We start from the raw sequence: 21,243 nt of genomic DNA, 5'->3' as shown, positions 1-21,243 counted from the left end.
AGAAGCAGGAAGAGAAAGTGGTACCTCGATGTCCTAGGCCTTCGTTCCGTGCTTTCACGCCACATTTCTAAGAGCCCAGAACCAAATCTTTAGAAGAATTATATTTTCTCTTCTTTAGCACCAGGAATGAAAATCTTGTTTGACCCAGCTGAATAGGAGGTCACTCCTAACAGATTCAGAATGCCTTCAGTACCCACTCTGAGGAGGAAGACTCCAATGGCGGGCTAAGTGCCAACTACACAAACAGATACTTAGATTTGGCTGTCCTTTCCTTCTTTAATCAAGATTTGAACCTCCCTACAAATGAGACGTGTTACTCACGTGGACCTCTCCCAGACACTTAAGGCAGCTGGGATGTAGGTCACTAACAGGCTTAGACTAGTTACATGCATAACAGGACTTGAAGCCAAGAGAATGAGGCATGGGTCCAGTACTTGCACTGGTACCCAAACAGAGCTGACTGACTGGATATGGCTGATTAATTCTCTGTGAAACTGTGCTGTCGCGGAGCTTAGACAGAACACTAAATGAACATTATTTTATGGATCTTTGGAATATTCAAATCACCAGTCCAAGTATGTGTCCATCATAATGGTTTATAACTTAATGTTTCTCATACTTGTGGCCATAGTATGCACTTCCAAAGAATGGAAATATACAAAAGCAATTTAATTAGGAAAAAAGCCTAATGTATTTTTTTCCTACACCAACAATTATTGCTCAAAATAAATATGTTTTACCTAAATGATTAAGTTCCCTTTGGGGCTCATTAAATAAATTAACTTATTTATCAGTCACTTATATCAAGTATTAGAAAGGATTATGCAAATATTTCTCAGAGTTTAATTGACATCCTTAAAAAGTGGTACACTGGAAGCTTAAGCTAAGTTAATTAAAGGATTATGATTCTATAAAGGTTATGAGTTTTATAAACAGGGATTTCTGCAGCCATCTTAAATAATTTCAGAAGAAATACAGTTAGCCTAGTATTTTAGAATGTATCTAGTTTATTTTGACAAATTATGAAATTATGTAATTTATCACATTACTTTCAAAAACTCTAGATATTCATATTATGATAAAGCTAGAAGGCTGTAACCAGAATGGGGACCCGCTGCACTAGATGCTTTACACCCAATTAAACATGGTCCCTTGACCTTCAAGACTTATTTGTTGAATCTTATCTTCAATTAGTAAGCATAACAAACAATAGGATAGAAATATGACAGAAACAGTAGAAAAATGGTTGCAGATACCATCTAGACAACAAAGTTTGTATATTTTTATTCTGAATATAACGATTTCCCTTTTTAAAAATATTCTTATTAGTTTCCATTCTACCGGTTATATTACTATTTTCTTTTCTTAGTATCAACAATCATTCATATTGTAATTCACAATGACACTCCATAGTGTACTTGGGTCTACTTTGTGTTCACAGTAGTATCTACTGTATATTATTCGTGGCCATTTGCCTTTCCTACATAAGTACCATGGGAAAAACAAAGATTTTTTTTGTCTTTTCCATTATTGCTCTCCTATGACCATTTGCTCATGTTCTGTTTCTATTTAAATTAGATGGCAAAATACCTAATGAAAGGACTATTTTTTAGTAATGCACCATATATGTTAATAATGAGGCTAAGAGAGTTAAGCAACCTTTTGCAAATCGATAGGAGTTAGACATCTAACTTCCTTAAACTACTGAAAATCACAAGTTAAAATCTATAACCATTGACCCAAGAAAAAAGTTATTTTTAAACTTTGATATTCAGAAGATCCTGGATATAATTTAAAAACAAGGGAAAATTCTGCACAAAGAATCGCTTTGGCCCAACCATTCTAAAGGAACACAGATTATGCCTTCCGTAATTTTTTCCTCAAATTTAAATTTAGCAGGTATCATGTCACTCTGGACTACAAACTATGCAAGTAGATAAGACATGAGCACTATGTAGTCTAATTTTCAATGCTACAAGTTTTAAATGTTAAATACCAACATTTGTAATGCATCATTGTACAGTCTTACCTTACAATAGGCAGCTTGGTGAATGGCACAGGGGGTAACCTCAAACCTTCTGGAAGTGTGATGAACTCCATCGTACCAGGACATTTTGACGTGTAGTTTTCCAAGCTCTGTGTTACATCTTTCTTTTCTAAAGGAGATTAAAAAGTCAGCTGAATTGCAACATCAACACAAAACAGGCTGAGTTAACAATGAAGTTGCCTTAACTTGCATGTTACTTGTTCTGGTATTTATATCCGACAGACTCTACAGGTTGAACCTCTAAAATCCAGAACTCTCTGATCCAGCAACATCCGGACCATGGATATTGCTGGACTAGAGAGTCCTGCCTGGCCAGGTTCAGGGTCTGGTCTGGTGGTGGGGAGCACAGCACTAGTGGTTGCAGGGCTGGCATGGTAGGGAGCATAGTCCCATCTGGGACCACAGCCTTCATGGCAGGGGAGCCAGCACAAGTGGGGAGCACAGTCTGGCCTGGACAGAGGCAGCTGGGCTGGTGGCCAGAAGCACAGCTCCGGCCCAGGCTAGCATAGCAGGGAGAGTAGCCCCATCTGGGCCAGAGGCTGTGGGGTGGGCGCCCAGGAGTGCAGTCTAGACTGACAGCAAGAATGCAACACCAGCCGGGGTCAGCATTCTGGGGAGTGTAGCTGTGGGCCCTGGTGGGGAGTGCAGTGCTGGCAGGGCTAGAAGCAATGGGCCTGCTGCAGGGAGCAAAACCAACAGGTGGGAGGGGAGCCTTCACCTACCCTGGTCCAGCAAACTGTTGTTTAGGACCACTTAGGTCCCAATGGTACCAGATCAGGGAGATCCCACCTGTAGTATAATGCCATCAATGTTCCTTTTTTTTTTTTTTTGAAGCCCATATACAATAAGCCTCACTGCACAGGCTAAAGATGTGTCATATCAATATAGAATAGTAAGTGCATTTTGAGTAAGTCCTACTTAAACAAAAGTTTACAAAGTAAAAACTGTGTCAGTGATAATGCTTAGTAAAATTATCATTAGATGTATTAGATAATTGGTTATTAGAAAAAATGAGCATTTTTGCTGCATATATTTCATATTTCTTCAACTCCCCATCTCCAGCCCCACCCCAGAGCAATGATTTAAATGAAGAAAAACAAAGATTGAGTTAAGGACCTGGGCAACACTGGGTAAAGCTTCTAGTAACAGGATAAAAAGGGTAAACGGACTCTTTTGGGAAGACCCCAGCAGGTTTCATCCCTTTATTGATGGTCATCAGTCGAGAGCCCCAACAGACTTGAGCAGGAATATAGTATAGTTTATTAGGTTTTATATATTTGTTTGATTGTTACTTTAATAATCTGCTTAGTAAAACTTATACCACATGCAAAATTCATTAATTGTGACTGTTTGCAGGCACTTCTCTTTTTATGATCCCACAGACTCCCAACATGAGAAAACAAGCAACTTCACCCTGCTGATCTTAAACTGTAGAGAACAGAAACTGGACTAAATTAACACAGAATGAACTATTCAGTTTATATAAAGCTGCATCTGTAATGCTTTGACCTTACGAATAAATGTGCTTGCTTAGGAAAAGCTGGGTGGTACCTTATAACTGTGGACAATTATGCAGTTTATAGCCTTTGGGGAGAAACCATTGCAGGCCTGCCTATACAGCCTGACTGTTGGGGTTCTCACAGTGGAGGGAGGGAATCAGGCAACCTAGAAAATTCCTGATTAGGTAGGAGAGAAATGTGCATTTCTGTGCCAGAGGGAAGGGCTGAAGAATAGAAAGTCTACAGTACGTACTCTTTCTGGACCACATAGAAGGGAAATATAGATACAGTTGCCCTGAGCTGCGACAACTTATTGAGAATTTGAATTTTATTTGTCCTCTACAGGAGTGCCCTGTGCTCTCCCACTTGTGAGCAATATCACCCTGGCTTCATTATGAAAAATTCCCGTTATAATATACATGTACTGCCCTCTAACAAGCACTCCAACTCTTAAAAGTTAATATTTAACTTAGACAAATTCTAGATTTTTCAGTTTTAAGAGCAATATAAAGTAGCAATTTGAAATTTACATTTCATAAAACTAATGCACATGTACTGTTATAAAAGCAAGCATGGCTTGTTCACTTTTTAAAACCATGTGTGATGGTTCCGCCCTCCACCTCCACTCTGCTTTATAAAATGGACTTATGGACATAAATGTATATAACTCAAACGTGCTTTGAGCAAATTACTTCATGTAACCTATCACTCTTCATGTCAATCTGCTGGATCTGTTTATCTTCTTTTGGGGTGTGTATCATTCTTGTGTGTAAAATTAGACATTTGGAGTAGGGAATACTGTATGGGTTTTAAATGTGTAAATGAAAGTCATCAAGAAAAGCCTCAGTGTCTCTGCACTCATATGCAAAAGCCTTTTGTTCTTAAGTCTTAGTGGTTGGTAGGGACAGGCCAGGTGACTCTCCGTGCAATAAGGGAATCTTAAAAACAATAGGAAAGTAGGAGTCTTTTGTCTTTGGCTGGCACTTCCAGGAGAGTGAACCAGAGACCCCAAGGGAAGTGAAGAATTCCCTGGTTTGAAGGTGCAATCTGGAAGAGAAACAGTTTTAGGGTGAGTTTGTAATAACTTTATATTGAGGACATAGTGTAAGAATTAGCTGCACATTTTTTGTTACTTTTAATTTGTAACCTGAAGAGGTTCAGTGTCTGTACTGCTTCTCAGGAAGGAGGGGGGAAGTGATCTCAGTTTGGAGCCTTGGTTAGAGGGGACCAGAGGCGAGAAGCCCCAGAGAGTGAGAAGCTGAGTGGCAGTGGCCATGTCAGCACTCCAGGAAGCCCCCCCACAAAGGTTCCTCTGTTACCTCTCCCTATTGCACCATGGTGCTACTCTTCTAAAATAATATGTTTTATCATATTTCATGTGTATTTTAAAGTTTACCAAGTTCCCCAAGTTTTCATTCACAGTTTTTTCCCCAAACATTAACACATTAGTTATTTGAAAAAACACCATAAGCCTAAGAATAGAACACCAGAGTGTACATTTAATCCTCACTCCCTAGTATTTTAGGTTTAAATCACTACAGAGCTTAGCAGGGAAACCCAACTAGCTCATTCTTTCCCCACAAATAATCCCCTTCACTTCATGTCAGAGCTGCAAAATTATTTCTGCTGTGCAGAATTATAATACAGAGTTGTATATGAATGGATTATGCAGTCCAGCCAATTCAAGATTATCTGTTAAAAAATATCTTGGAAAAACAAAACTGAAGCCTTGGAATCAAACACATTAAGTAAATTCCAAAGAATATCAGACAGCGATTTAAACTATACTTGGAGAAGAGGCTATATGTAGAACCCCTCAATCATTCTCCAAACTCAGATTAGACCAAGATACTGTATAATAACTCAAATATTTTACTGCTAACAAAACAATGCACAAGGATTAGCCTGTTGCATTTAAACATCTTTTCATTTTATTACCATGGACACTGATTAAAGACCAGTGAACAACTTTTTTAAAGTGAAAATTAAAAAGAATCAGTGCTGGTTCTATATAGAATCAAGATTCTTTATTTTTCTTTCCCAGTTCTTTATAAAAAAACAGTTACCTGTTCTTCAAGATGTATTGTTCGCATCCATTCCAATCAAGTGTATGCGCGTTGTGTACGAGTCAGAAACTAACCATAGGGTTAGCTGTGGAGACTCCTAGAGTGGCGCTGCTATATCAGTGAACATATACCACAGCTGACCCTGCCCTCCCTCAGTTCCTTCTTGCTGGTTACTCCAACAATGGGAAAGGAAGGTGGATATTGGAATGGAAGTGAACAACATATCTTTCCTTCTTCAAGAGTGTGTTCATGTTGATTCCAATCAGGTGACTCCCAAGCTGCTACCCCCCCAAGGAGGTGGGGGTCAGAGTTAGGAATCACAGACTGGAGTACTGCCCTGCCAACAGCTACATCCTCTCTGGACAGTTTATCAATAGCAAAGTGGGCTGTGAACGTATGAGTAGAGGACCACATGGCAGCCCTACAGATCTCCTGGAGGGGAACTTGCGCCACAAATGCAGTTGACAAGGCATGTGCTCTAATCGAGTGGCCTGTGACCAATGGAGACAGGATCTTTGCTAGGTCCCAACAGACGCATATGCACTTTACTATTCATGATGATATGCATCGCGCAGGGACAGGATCCCCTTCATTTGCTCCACTATTACCATGAATAGCTGCATGGATGACCTGTGTAAAAAGCCTGGAACCTCCTTACATGTAGCATTTACAGCACTCTGCCTAGCACTGGAATGTGGTTTGGGATAAAAGACTGGAAGAAAGCTCTCCTGAGCAAAATGGAATTTGGAAACCACCTTTGGTAGGAAGGAAGGGCGCAGCCTAAGTTGAATTTTATCCCTGTAGAAAACCATATACAGGGGCTCTGAGGAGAGGACGCTCAACTCAGACACTCTCCTTGCCAAAGTGATGGCCATCAGGAAGGCATTTTTTCATGAAGGTGGAAGCAGTCAGCACTCAGCCATACATTCAAAGGGTGGTCCCATAAGTTTATTCAACACCAGGTTTACATCCCAAGTCAGTACAAAAGAATGCTAATACAGATACAACCTGTCCAAACCTTTCCTGAAGCAAGCTACCATGGGGTGACCAAACAGGGAACTCCGGGAGCAACCCAGGTGAAAGGCAGACACAGCCACCAAGTGTACTTTCACCCAAGAGGGTGCCACACCCTGCATCCCTAAGTGCAAAAGGTATTCTAACACAACTGGAACGGGCACCCACCAAGGGGAGATGCCCTACTCTGCATACCAGGTAGAAAACCTTTTCCATTTGGCCATGCATGCCACCCTGGTAGAGGGATTTCTACTGCCCAAAGAGGACCTCCTGCACCTATGCAGAGCATTAAAGACATTCCTGATGCTGCATCAGGTACAGGGGAAGGGCTATCAGGGCCCACACCGATAAGTAGGGTGCAGAACCAATGTTGGTGAAGCCATGCCAACGCCAACACAATTAGACAGGCCCTGTCCCAGCAGGCATTCAGTAGGAACTGATATACCAGGTGAACCGGGTGGAATGCATACAGGAGGTCCCTCTCTTCCCAGTGGAGCACAAATGCATCTCCCATGAAACCCTGATAGTGATACTGGCATGAACAAAAGTCCGTGCGCTTTTTGTTCTCTGGAGTGGTGAACAGATCTAAATGGGGAGTCTCCCACCTGCAGAGGCTTGAAAGTATGACAGCTTCCCTGACTGACAACTCATGGACCATGAAGGTCCTGCTGAGGGCATCCACCATTCACAGCCCCAGAAGATACTGGGCTTCCAAGTGGATTTTGTGTGCTATGCAATAGTGCCACAGATTTTGAGCCTCGCAGCAGTCGGGACAACCATGCCCTTCCCTACTTGTTTATATAAAACATTGTGGTCATACTGTCCACACACACTGACAGGCACCGACCCTACATCTGTGGTCGGAACACCTAGCAGGCCAATCTGATCACTTTTAGCTCCTTCACATTAATGAGAAGCCTCATGCCATGTGGTGCTCCGCCTTTCAAATCTACAAGAGCTCCAGCAAGGTCCTCAGGTTGCCCAAATGGGATCCCAAACCAGGTCCAAAGCATCCATTACCAGTTCTAGGGTGGGAGATAAGGGGGCGAAATTGCACCCTTTCCAACAGGGTCAGTGGGTTCATCCACCAGCTGAGAAACTTTACCAACCTGTGGGGGACAGACACCACCACATCCAGACTGTCATGTGTGGGCACAGACTGAGGCAAGCCAGCCCTGGAGGGATCTGAGTCACAAGCGCACATACCTGACTACTAGGGATGTAAGTGATTAATCAATTAGTCGACTTTCGATAGTTAACACACTAGTTGACTAGTCACACTCTTCCCTCCCCCGCTGCCTCTATCGGAAAGAGGCAGCAAGTGACAGGGAGGGGAAGCCAGCTTAAAAGCCGGTTCCCTCCAGCTCTGTGGGAGGGGCCAGGAGGGGACTCTTGTACATTTCAAAGCAGAAACGCCACATGGAGTCTGGGTCCAACGGGGGAGCCTGGCCCCAGGCTCCATACGGTGTTTCAATCTTAAATGATTCTCAACTGCAGCCCCCTGCAGGGTAGGCCTTCCTGCCATACAAGCTGGTCTTCTTGGCCTCCTTGGCCTTGGGGGCCGGGGCCTATTGACCTTGCCTCTCCTTCTCGTTGACAGCTGAGACCAAAAGCAAGGATGAATGGGGTGCAAATATAGGAATTTGTACCCTTTGGAGGGAACAAAGTACCTCCTCTCGACACCTTTGGCCCCTGGGGGAACAGAAGCTGGGGTCCGTCACAAGTTTGTACAGTTCGATTGTATAGTCTTCATAACTGATGGAGCTACCCTGGATGACCCTTCTTGTGACAGAATGTCCACCATGGAATCCTCTCGCTCCTGCATCTCCTCTATTCATGTTCTGGGCAACCCAAAATAGTAGTTCTAGATAAGCCCTATGGTCAACGAGGAGGGAGGTCTTCACCACTGCTGCATCGGGGACGAGGACAAGTGGCAGGAGGCGGCAGAGTATCCCCCGCAAGTTCTTTGGGTTATTGAGCTTGGTGTCCCCCATCCAGTGCCGTCTGGTGCCCCAACCTGGATGGCTAATACCAGGATTCAGGCGGTGGGCTATCACGTCTCAATGGATGGGACTCCATTACCTAGGGTGCCCTTGAATAGCACCTATCCCATGGAGAGCTGGACTTGTGATTCATTCATGCTGTTTACCTCAGCACACCCTGGGACTGAGGATATGCCCAGGGTGTCCAGAAAGGCCACCGTGCAGGTGGCACCCACTGTTGCTGCCGTGGTGCCGAGGGGAGGGGAGGGGATCCTGTCTGCCATGCCTGGTGCAACTTCATCAGCAACGGGTCAACACCACATCCATTTCCAACACCGACTGACATGACCATGGCTGTGCTGATGAAGTTGGTGCCATGCTGAGACCTTCCTGGGAACCTTGAGCAGTACCAGGAAAGTCTGGACCTCAAACGGTGCTGAGCACTTCTGGACCTTGAACTGGATCAGGAGATTGACCTCAGCACCGTGTGCTGGTCAACCCAGTGTTGTCCTGGGAGATGGTGCATGCCTTCCATCAGCGCTGGTGGAGGTGTGCAATGTGCCAGTGGAGGTGATCCCTCCAACAAGGATGACGTGTCCCAGTGCCATTCCACAGACTGTGGTCTATGCAGCATTGCTGGCTTCCTTCTTGAGCAGCACAATCTCGGCAGTCCCAGTGGCTTATTGTGCGCTCTGGATGCCTCTGTCTCCGAAATCTCTATGAGGTCTCATGCCACCTCGTAAGTATTAGGAATTAAGGAAGAGTTCAGGACCTGCACCGAACATATGTCCCTTGTTGACAGGCCACATGCCAGACTCAACAGCACTGGTCCTGGGGGCTGGAGTCAAAGGTACGCCCTGGACTTCTGTGCAGAGTCAACCTGTGGAACTCCTTGCTAGACGATTTGGTGAAGGCTTGTACTTTAACGGGGCTCAAAAAAAAGTGCCAGATAGATTCATGGAGGTTGGGTCCATTAATGGCTATTAGCCAGGATGGGTAGGAATGGTGTCCCTAGCCACTGCTTCTTTGTGGGTAGGTGACAGGGGAAGGATCATGTGAGGATTACCTGTTGTGATTCCCTCCCTCTAGGGCATCTGGTATTGGCCACTGTCGGAAGACAGGATACTGGACTATATGGACCTTTGGTCTGACCCAGTATGGCCATTCTTATATTCTTACTTCTCGTGGTGGAAACTTCCGACACATTTGGTCCTGCCTCAGACAAGTTTTATGAGGGATCTACCTGTCTCCCCTCCCACCTCTTGGTGCTAGTGAGGTGGACCTGTGTCTCAATGCTGCAGTCTTCAGCGCCGGGGAACCACAGCACTGGGAGTCCTTGGTTGCACTTCAGTTTTGGCGCATTATCACACACGGAGGCCGGTGCACTCCACACCAAGTTGGCTCCGGGTGCCAACTTCTCGGCCTGAGAGGGTTTAGTGCTGCCTCCATAAGAAGTTGCTGGGGCCTGTACTCCCGGTCCTTTCTGGTGCGGGGCTTAAAACGTTTACAGATTTTGCACTTCTCAGTGTGGTGTTCTTCAAAGCAAAGGCACACGTCATGCAGATCACTGTTGGGCAGGGGGTGCTTATACACTGCGCACAATTTATAGCCCGGGGTGTTAGGCATGCCCCAGTGCCCCTGAGGGGCTACAGTTCTTGGGCACTTGCCTGCTATCTACTGATGCTGAAGACTCTGCTAAATGAACGAAGATAACAATGAAGAGATATAGCTAGGGACTAGACACTTGCCAAGGCAAGAGCTATGTAGGGATAAAATAGCAAATAGCTCATTGATATATAGGTAAGATTCTGAACCATGCTCTCCAGTTAAGCTGAGGCAGAGGCATGAGGCCTAGCCAGCAACAGACAACGGGCCTTAGGAACAACAAGAAAAACAGCCTCGCCTATGTATCACAAATGGAAGGAGCCGAAGTAGCATAACATATGTGGGAAGCCATAACTGAACACCCTTATCATGAGTTTCACACACACAAACAAGGCCAAGGCCCTCAGTCTGCCATTCGGTATGGGAAACAAACAGCTGACTTCCCAAAGCCAACCACAGATTCAGGAAAAGGCCTAACACGTTACTATGAGACAACACCCTCCCTCCCTCCCTAACAATCCAAGCTCGCAGACACACCAGAATGATGTTATAAAAAACTGCTTTGCTGTATACCTGATATTGTCTTTTTGCTTTATACCCATAGACAAACACCTATGAACCGCACCCCGCACCTGTCAGGAAAGCACCATCACCACTCCTATGGATTTCAATTGGAATGTAGCTTATGCATTGCAAGGCAATTCTCGGGAGTGGAGGGCAATACTTGTGTTTAACAAATGTGTTAACCTGATCTATGGGCGGAGCTACTATGTAATCTCTGACTATTGTCTTATCGTGCTCGTATGTCTTGCTGCCAGAACCTATCCAAGGGCTTGGGAACTCCCATCCCGTTGCTTCTCTCTGTCCACTGGCTCCCTATATCTATTGTAATCAATTGCTTAGAAGTGCTCACTAAGCCTAAGTGGCAAGGTGACACTCTGCCAGCGCTGTGCATAATAAACCCTCCAGATTGAATCTACATGGTGTCTAAGTTTGGACGTTCCAATATCACCACAAAAGATAAGAATGAACTGAAGGAGGGCAGAGTTAGCTGAGGCATCGGTGCACTGATATAGCAGTACCACTCTAGGGGGTCTCCACAGCTAACTCTACAGGAGCTGCGAGGGGACAAGTTTCCAATGCATGTGCACGGGGTGAGTGTACACCAGCTTGGAATCGACATGAACAAGCACTCGAAGAAGAACTAAGGAAAAAGAGAAGGGACTGTTTTCCCTTTTCAAGAGTGTACCACTGCTGGAGCTGGAGCCCCTCTTTTAGAGCGGAATTTTTTACTGGTCAGTCCCAACACTTAATGAATACCAGGGCTGGCCAAATCATAACTCTTCCTTCTCCAACCTGTGGGAAAGGAAGGGATATTTTTAGGTGTTAAGTGCCAAGTAATTTTATCCCAAAAATTACTAAAAACCTATCATCTGAGAAAAGAATAAGTCAAATCTGAATAGTCTGTCCATACCAAATTAGGCATGTAAGACTATTTTAGTCCCATTAGATTCTTAGCATGCCTAAGGAGGCACCATGATGGAAAAAACACATGATTCAAACAAGTGAGGGGGGTTGTGGGAAGCGGCTGCAAATGGCGAACTGGAGCCAATGAGAGCCACAGGACTCCGTGGCTGTGGAGCTAGTAAATAAATCCACCAAAGCAGCCAGTTAACAGGTTTCTCAGAGTGGTTTTGCAGACCACTTTAAGTAACACTGCTTTAGGCTGGATACTACCACTGCAAATTAAGTTGGAAGGCAATCACAGATTTGCTGTAGCAGGTCCCAGGATGTGGAACTTACTTCCCCTTGACATCTATACCCCGAAAGGAAGTCTTGTCTTGTGGCTAAGATACAGGAATGTGCCTGTGGCTCTCCACCATAGATTTCTTCTCGGACACTGGGAATCATGTCAGATTATAAAAGAATCTTAATTACGCAAACTGTACTTTAATTACAATTCTTTTTGGTGCTTCAGATAAAGTATTTTGCTATAAAGGAAAAATGAAACAAAGAGAAATAACTGTTGGGAAACATGCTTTGGGGTTAACTCCTCTATTCAGTCCACATAAAAATACTTTTCAAAGGTGACTTGAAACAGTGATAAATAGTGATAAATAGTTGTTGATATTTAGTTTTTAAATTGTTTAAGTGAGACAAGCTATATTTCTTTTCTTTGTTAAAATAAATTTACCATTAAACTAAATTTACCATTAAATAGCATGTCAAGCTTTTACTAAGAGGCCAAGAGAGAATATTCAATTTGTCAACTGAAGATAATATTCTCTTTATTTACCACTCTTTTTAAATGACTATTTTAAACCACTTAATAAAGTGACCCCCATTGGAGCAAAAGGAGCTGTCTCCTTACTGAAGAGCAGCCAAAGAGAGTCATTCTTAAAATAATTCTTGATGTCTAATTATTTTGTTCAATTCTCCTAGCTTGCCTGCATCTCCAACAATAAAGCAACCACCACCCAAAAAAATTACGGGGAGCCAAAAACCTGTCTTTTGAAAAAGGTGTTTAAAAAACAAAGCTTGTGTCATGGGATCCTATGTTATTTAAGACAAAAACGTTGATATAATTATTTTTTTTGTTCAAAACACCACATTACTAGCAAAAGAAAGATTAACAGTAGCTGTCACCTTTGTTTTCCTATTTATATTCTTCTTTCCCTCCAACAAATCCTATCAATGTTACAATCCGATCAATTCTACAGCACATAGCAAATGTGTTGACAGCACACTGGCAATCAGTGGTGTTTTAACCACTGTTTAACAATAAATGTAACACACTCCATCAGGGTATGTCTACACTACCACCCTCGTTCCACGAGGAGTAACGGAAGTTCGGAATAGGAAGCCTAATCTGAACTACCTAGTTCATGCTGCATGTAATCGCGGGCACGGAGTCCGAACTAGCGGACATTTAAAAATGGCGGCGCCTGGCAATATACAAATGAAGCCCGGGAAATTCAAATCCCGGGCTTCATTTGCAACTCCGGTTGCCTACATTAACCACCCTAGTTCGAACTAAGGTGGTAGTGTAGACATACCCTCAGAGATGTAATATCTTCCATTGGACCAACTTTTGTTGATGAAAGGGACAAGTCTAAAGAGCAGTTCTGTACAGTTCAAATATTTGTCTTTTTCTTCAACAAAAGTTGATCCAATAAAAGATTACTACCTACCCATGTTTTGTTTCTAATATCATTGGACCAACACAGCAAAAACTCCACTGAAATGTAATAGTGAAATACAAAAAACAAAAAAAAGGAAATTCGGAGAACTGCATCCAATCTCTAATACTTCTAGCAAGCATTAGAAGTTCCTAGATAAATCTTGTTGAGTTGGCCAAGTTAGATGTCTTCCAATCACCAGGACCTGATGAAATGCATTCAAGGATATGATTTGGGAGATATCTGAGCCATTAACTATACATTTTCAAAAGTCATAGAACACAGAAGAGATTTCAGAAGACTGGAAAAGGGCAAATATAGTGCCCATCTACAAAAAGGGCAATAAGGACAACCCATGAAACAGTCTGGTCAACTTAACTTCTATGCCAGGAAAAATAATGGAGCAAATAATTAAGGAACCCATTTGCAAACATTTATAAAGGTAAAGTGACAAGAGTCAGCATGGATTTGTGAAGAACAAATCATGCCAAACTAACCTGATAACTTCCTTTATAGGATAACAAGCTTATCAAAGGAGGAAGCAGTAGATGTGGTATACTGAGATTTTAGTCAGGTATTTGATATAGTCTCTCATATGACCTTATAAATAAATTAAGAAAATACAGCCTAGTGGGACAAGTGGCATTCAGCCACCCGAGACTGAGAAATAACAGGTCTGTGATGCCCTTAGAAGTCCGGGCCTGCACGCGCACTACACTGACTGGCTCAGTGTGTGTCTACCCTACGCCAACAGGTGCGGGTAACCCGTTGAACCCCATTCATGATGTGGGTCGGGGATTGTAATTATTCCCCATGAACAAGAACTTAAGTCTCGGCTTGACAAAGCCCTGGCTGGGTTCATTTAGTTGGAATTGGTCCTGCCTAGAGCAGGGGGCTGGACTTCATGACCTTCTGAGGTCTCTTCCAGTTCTATGGTTCTATGATTCTATGACAAGCGGTGTTCAGCCACCCAACATTGAGCAAAAACAGCCTAGATGGGGATACTATAAAGGTGGTTGAATAACTGGCTGTATAACCACTCTCAGAAAATAGTTATGAATGGATCACAGTCATGCTGGAAAGGCATAACAAGTGGGGTTCCATAGGGATCAGTTTTGGGACTGGTTCTTTTCAATCTTTATCAACTATTTAGGTAGTGACATATAGAATACACTTACAAAGTTTGTGGATGAAACCAAGTTAGGAGGGGTTGCAAGTGCTTGGAGGATAGGATTATAATTCAAAATGATCTGGACAAACTGGAAGAATGGTCTGAGTTAAATAAAATGAAATCCAATGAGGACAAATGCAAAGTACTCCACTTAGGAACAATCAGTTGCGCATACAAAATGGGAAATGACTATCCAGGAAGGAGTACTGCAGAAAGAGATCTAGGGGTTATAATGGACCATAAGCTAAGTATGAGTCAACAGCTGGGAAAAAAAGCAAATATTCTGGGATGCATTGACTGGAATGTTGTGAGCAAGACACGAGAAGTAATTATTCCATTTTACTCTGTGCTGATTAAGCCTCAACCAAGGTATTGTGTCCACTTCTGGTCACTACATTTTAGGAAAGATGTGGACAAATTGGAGAAGGTCCACAGAAAAGCAACAAAAATTATTACAAGTCTAGAAAACATGAGCTATGAGGGAATACTGAAAGAACTGTGTTTCTTTAATCTGGAAAAAGACAACAGGGGACATGATAACAGCTTTCAAGTACAAGAGAGGTTGATACAAGGAGGAGGGAGAAAAAAAAATATTCTCCTTACTCTTTGAAAAGACAAGTAGTAATGGGTTTCAAGTGAAGTAAGGGAGATTTAGGTTGGCTGTTAGGAAAAACTTTGTCACAGTGATTAAACACTGAAATAAAGTGCCTAAGAAGGCTGTGGAATTATCATCATTGGAGATTTTCAAAAGCAGGATATACAAACACCTGCCAGGATGGTCTAGATGGTGCTTGGTTAATTTAAGTAAATTTCAAACATTAATATCACAAAACTCCTTTGTTGTGACACAGAAAAAAGTAATTCATCCCTTAAAACACCTACCTTGATCAGAGAGAAAATCCAGCATAGTTTGGAGAAGGAAGGACAAATGTCGGACAGAAAGAGCAGGATTCCCCATTCTTCTTGAAGCATACACTAATTCATGAAGCAAACGCATTTGCACTGCAGCCCATCCTTTATGAGTCCCTACAAAATAAACAGGAAATCATTTGTTATATTTTTTATAAAATCTACAAGTAGCTTAAAATAGAATTCTACATTTAACATTAGATGGAAGTGGGCGGAAGAGATGTTTTATTTGATTGTTCTATGCAACTTCATTACAGTGATGCAGGAACCAACAGTTTGATCCACAGAAACTTACCTTTGCTGAAGTCCTTTGGATCCAAAGACAGACTATAACCAGGTAATGTCTCCAAAAGCAGTTTGTAGCAGGCCCGCCAACCAGGCTCTGATATGCTAGGTGCCACACATTGCATTGCTGCTACACGCTTGAAGAAAGCAGACTTTCGGTGAAATCCAATACGTTCATACAGCTCAGAAAGAATGCTGTAACGCTGGATTTTTTCTTCTTCAGAAAGCTGAAATGTTTAAAAAAAAGTACATTTTACTATGCTAAAATGTTACAGAAAAAAAATGAAAAATATAGAGAGAGCATAACAAAGACAACAAAAGAGCTAGTATTATAAGAACATAAGAAAGGCCACACTGCGTCAGACCATCGAACTTAAGATCCTATGCTCCAACTGTGGCCACTGTCAAGTACTCCAGAATTATAAATCCCAATTATCTTACATGTAGTATAATGAACAAACCAGAAAATAATTTCTGGTCCTAGCTCCAACCCCGTTCTGTATTAAGGATGTTAAAATGCAGTTAAATATCAGAGGATTAGCTGTGGACCTGGACAATGATCCCTCACTTGCACAGGCCTCGGACGCAGGCCAGTCCTCACCCACAGTCAACCCGCCAACCTGAAGCAAACTCTCATTAGCAACTATATACCACACCACAGTAACTAACTCAGGAACCAATCCCTGCAACAAACCTTGGTGCCAGCTCTGCCCACACATCTACACCAGCGACACCATCACAGGACCTAACCAGATCAGCCACACCATCACAGGTTCATTCACCTGTACGTCTACCAATGTAATATACACCATGTGCCAGCAATGGCCCTCTGCTATATACATCGGCCAAACTGGACAGTCCCTATATAAAAGAATAAACACACAAATCAAATATCAGGAATGGCAATATACAAAAACCTGTAGGAGAACACTTCAATCTCCCTGGACACACAGTAGCAGATTTCAAGGTAGCCATCCTGCAACTAAAGAAATTCAAGACCAAGACTTCAAAGAGAAACTGCTGAGCTACAGTTCATCTGCAAATTTGATACCACCACCTTAGAATTAAACAAAGACTATGAATGGCTAGCCAACTACAAAAGCAGTTTCTCCTCTCTTGGGGTGCGACTAGACTGGCAAGATTTTGCGCAAAAGCATCCATGCCAATCTAGACGCTCTTTTGCGGAAATACTTTTAACTGAAAAGTTTTTCCATTAAAAGTATTTCCGAAAAATCATGCCAGTCTAGACGTAGCCTTGGTGTTCACACCTCACATCAACCGGTAGAAGTGGGCCTCATCCTCTCTGACTGAATTGACCTCGTTATCTCTAGCCTTACTCTTGATTGGTACACTTTTCTTATACCTCTATATTTATACCTGCCTCTGGAATTTCCACGACATGCATCTGACAAAGTGGGTCTTTGCCCACGAAAGCTTATGTTCCAATAAATCTGTTAATCTATAAGGTGCCACAGGACTCCTCATCTCAAAATACGGTTAACTGACCGGTCAACTAGTCAATGGAATTTCCGTGGATCCGCAGTTCGGAGGCTGTCCCTTTAAACCACATATCTGCTGGATTTAAAGGGGTAGCAGTGGGGAGCCCGGGGTCAGCTGGGGACTCCCCCACTGATACCGGGCTCCATGGCTTTGAAATGCACAAAAGTCCCTGCACGGGACTCTTGTACATTTCAAAGAAGGCACGTGCGAGCAGCCCAGAGTCAGCTGGACTTCACACTGGCCCCGGGCTGTATGCAGAGTTCCTCATTCTTCCTTTGAAGTATACAAGAGCCCCACTGAAGTGCCTATAGACTAGTCAACTAGTCAAAAAACTATCCAATAAGCAAATGCTTATTGGATAGTCAACTAGTCTTTAACATCCTTATTCTGTATCAGCTCCAATACCTGTGTTCTGAATTTTATACCATGTCTTTATACTAAAAACTGCATTTTCTAGCCCATTTGTATATTATCCGCACTTTCTGACCTAGAGTTTATATCACTTGACTGGAACTCAGGAAACCTGGATTTTTGCCCCTATGTCTCAGTTTCCCCCATCTGTAAAATGCAGATGATGACATCTCCTTTATAAAGTTTTGAATCTATGGATGAAAAGCACTATGTCAGAGCTAGGTTTTATATTAAAAGATGACATTTTAAGTTGCACTCACAAATAGTAAACTGAATTCTTAAGTAACATTTTTATATAGTATTTTGTCCTTAAAAAGGAACCCAAAGAAATCAATGACAATGGAAAATAGCTTGATGTGGTTTTAGTTAGAGAAAAATTAGTTTCCCAAATTAGAATTTGGCTCAGAAATCACTGATTTCTCCTAAACATTAATTCTCCTAACTTTGTGGAAAAAATGCAAAGATAGCTTTGTAAATGTCCTGAGGTGGTTAACAATACAGTTCATCAACAGCCATCAACCTGGCATGATAGGAATAATGTGCACAAGCAACAGGATGTTTGTTTCAAGTTCCTTAGGTTTGCCACAGCAGCGCTTTAACACAATAGTGTAGTCACCGCTACATCACAGAGAGAGCTCTCCCAGTGATCTGACAAAGCGAACAAGCCCCTAGCAGTTAACCAAAGGCATCCATTTCACCACCAAGTCAGAAGCAGGGTCACACCACACATACTGAATATTTTTTAGTGAATTCTTCTGGAGATTCTTTACAGGTCTCCTTAAGTAAGTACAGGCAGTCTCCGAGTTACACGGATCCGACTTATGTCGGATCCGCAGTTACGAACAGGGCTTTTCTCGCCCCAGAGGACGGGAGCGGCGGGACGCCCAGATGTGCCGCGGTCCTGCCGCCCGCGTCCTCCGAGGCGAGAAAAGCTGCTCCACGTCTCCCTGGTCGGCTGGGGCGGGAGCCCCCCCCGGAAGACCAGGGAGATGCAGAGCAAAGCCGCGGAGCACGCGGGCAGCGGGACAGCCCAGACGCGGCGCGGCTGTCCCACTGCCAGGACAGCCGCGGCGCGTCTGGGCTGTCTCGCTGCCCGCGTGCTCCGCGGCTTTGCTCCGCGTCTCCCTGGTCTGCTGGGGGAGGGGGAACCCCCCCCCAGCAGACCAGCGAGACGCGGGGCAAAGTCCCGGAGGATGCGGGCGGGACCACGGTGCGTCTCGGCCGTCCTGCCACCCGCGTCTCCCTGGTCTGCTGGCGGGGGGGACTCCTCCCAGCAGACCAGGGAGACGCGGAGCAAAGCCGCGGAGGATGCGGGCGGGACCGCGGCGGGTGGCGGGACGGCCGAGACGCGCGTCTCCCTGGTCTGCTGGGGGGGGGAGGAGCGCAGCTAGTGGCCCCCCCCCCCAGACCAGGCTTTTCTCACCGATGACGCCTGGGGTAGAGCAGCTGGGGCGCTGCCGGGTTGGTCCCGCAGCGCCGCTCCTCGGCGCTACTGGACCAACCTGGCAGCGCCCCAGCTGCTCTGCCCCAGGCATCCCCAAGTCAGCCGCTGCTGAAACTGACCAGCGGCTGACTACAGGAAGCCCAAGGCAGAGTTGCTCTGCCCCGGCTTCCTGGAATCAGCCGCTGATCAGTTTCAGCAGCGACTGACTTGGGGACACCTGAGGTAGAGCAGCTGGGGTGCTGCCGGGTTGGTCCCAGCAGCGCTGAGGTGCGGCGCTGCGGGGACCTACCCAGCAGTGCCCCTGCTGCTCTGTCCCAGGTGTCCAAATTCAGCTGCTGTTTAAACTGATCAGCAGCTGATTCCAGGAAGCCCAGGGCACAGAAACTCTGCCTCGGGCTTCCTGTAGTCAGCCGCTGGTCAGTTTCAGCAGTGGCTGAATCTGGACGCCAGTTCCGACTTACATACAAATTCAACACAACAAACCTACAGTCCCTATCTTGTACGTAACTCGGGGACTGCCTGTAGATATCTGCCAAACTCTTAGTTAATTAAATGTGACAGGATCACAGCATATGGTACTATGAAACTGCCTACAGAACGACAACAACATTCCCAACTACAATACAACTTCAACTGACCAAGTCTATTCATACAATGCTGTCTTTCTTTTTCTGCCAATTCCCATCCTTTTTTTTTTTAAATAAAGAAACCAGAGATGTTACTGGCTTTAAACCAATGCAGGTTGAACCTCTCTAGTCCAGCAACTCTCTGGTCCACCAAAATCCATGATAAATTTAGTTAGCTGAATGACCACTTATCGTGGGTGTGGCCAAGTTTCCCATAGTCCCATAAAGTTTGTTTACAGCCATCACTCCTGGCTCACAGTGTTCTGTGCCATTATTTAGTTCTAATTTAATACCCTAAATGTCCTGTAAGAGCCCAATAAGCAATGGAAGTGTTAGTAACGCTGCTAGACAATACTGACCTCTCATAGTTCAGCAAATTTTCTGGTTCAGCACTAGTCAGGTCCTGAGGGTGCTGGACTAGAAAGGTTCACCCTGTAGTAATACTGTTCTACTATATTTTCATACAAAGGACTGACTTGAATTCAACTATAGGTTGGATCAATATTCTTTTGAAAAGTAGCATTGCTGTCCAAAGGAACTTTCTAACAAACTAAAATCATCTCTCTCTAGATTTTTTTTTGGGGAGGGGGGGACTGCCCACAAAGGTGACATTTATCATTACTACTGCAACCATTCTATTAGTCAACAACTCCTCAAGCCTTCTCTAAGCCATTGTTAGCACTTCATTTATATTTATATCTTCTAATTTTAGGTTTTCAACTGATATGTCAGTAACATCCTGTTACAAGAAATGAAACCAGTGATTATCTAATAAATGCCACAAAAGTATCAGAAATGGTTACTTGAAAAGGGCTTGTTTACACAGAATGATAATGTGAATTATGGGAGTGTCATTTCTAAAGAGCACCAATGTGTTGCACATTAATTTTTCCACGTAGATTCTACTGGCGTACAATATATACACTACTGTAATGAATAATATAACTTGCTCACAGTACAAGGAGAAAGCCTCAAGAACCCCCTATATTTACCTATCCATATAAATCTCAAATTGCTAAAAATTAATTCTAAAAAATAAAACAAAACAAAAAAACACAGTCCTAATGACATTCATACACGTGGAACGCTAGTGTCAAGAATACACAATTCCTATAGTTACTCAGATATACCATCTTGTAAATTTACAAATCTTTTTCAATAGGTTAACAAATTCAGAAAAAAGGAGGAGTGTCATCTGAGCTTAATACTTCCTTGATTTTATAAATTTCTAAGTATAACTTAAACATTAATCTTTATGCTTCTGAGCAAAAGCATACACCCCAATGCGGTCAGAAAGCAGTAAGTGAAAAGCGTACTCTTGAAGGACATAAAATTCTACAAAAGAACTAACTTGATCAAAACCTGCCAGCTTTCTCTAGTTTACACAGCTGCTGCACATTGTACACTGTTCAATCACTATTTCTCTTTTGTTTAATAGTAAAGTATACAATGAAGTTAAATAAAGAGAAGTGCCTTGTGTTGGAAAAGGACACAGACTATTAGAC

General features: G+C 43.5%; 1 protein-coding gene across 3 annotated transcripts in view; it reads right to left on the bottom strand.

The window, feature by feature from the left end:
• The window catches only part of TRAPPC9 (trafficking protein particle complex subunit 9), a 660,858-nt gene that overhangs the window by 603,352 nt on the left and 36,263 nt on the right, over positions 1-21,243 (bottom strand). For all 3 annotated transcript variants that reach the window (XM_075920070.1, XM_075920071.1, XM_075920072.1), the window contains exons 8-10: positions 15,768-15,984; positions 15,446-15,589; positions 2,030-2,156 (exon numbers count right to left, since the gene is read on the bottom strand). In XM_075920070.1, coding sequence (XP_075776185.1) covers positions 2,030-2,156; positions 15,446-15,589; positions 15,768-15,984 — 488 coding nt within the window. The remainder of the gene's footprint in view (positions 1-2,029; positions 2,157-15,445; positions 15,590-15,767; positions 15,985-21,243) is intronic.

Source organism: Pelodiscus sinensis, chromosome 2 (genome assembly GCF_049634645.1).
Source record: "Pelodiscus sinensis isolate JC-2024 chromosome 2, ASM4963464v1, whole genome shotgun sequence".
Taxonomy (NCBI): Eukaryota; Metazoa; Chordata; order Testudines; family Trionychidae; genus Pelodiscus; species Pelodiscus sinensis.
This window is presented reverse-complemented; position numbering and strand designations above follow the sequence as displayed.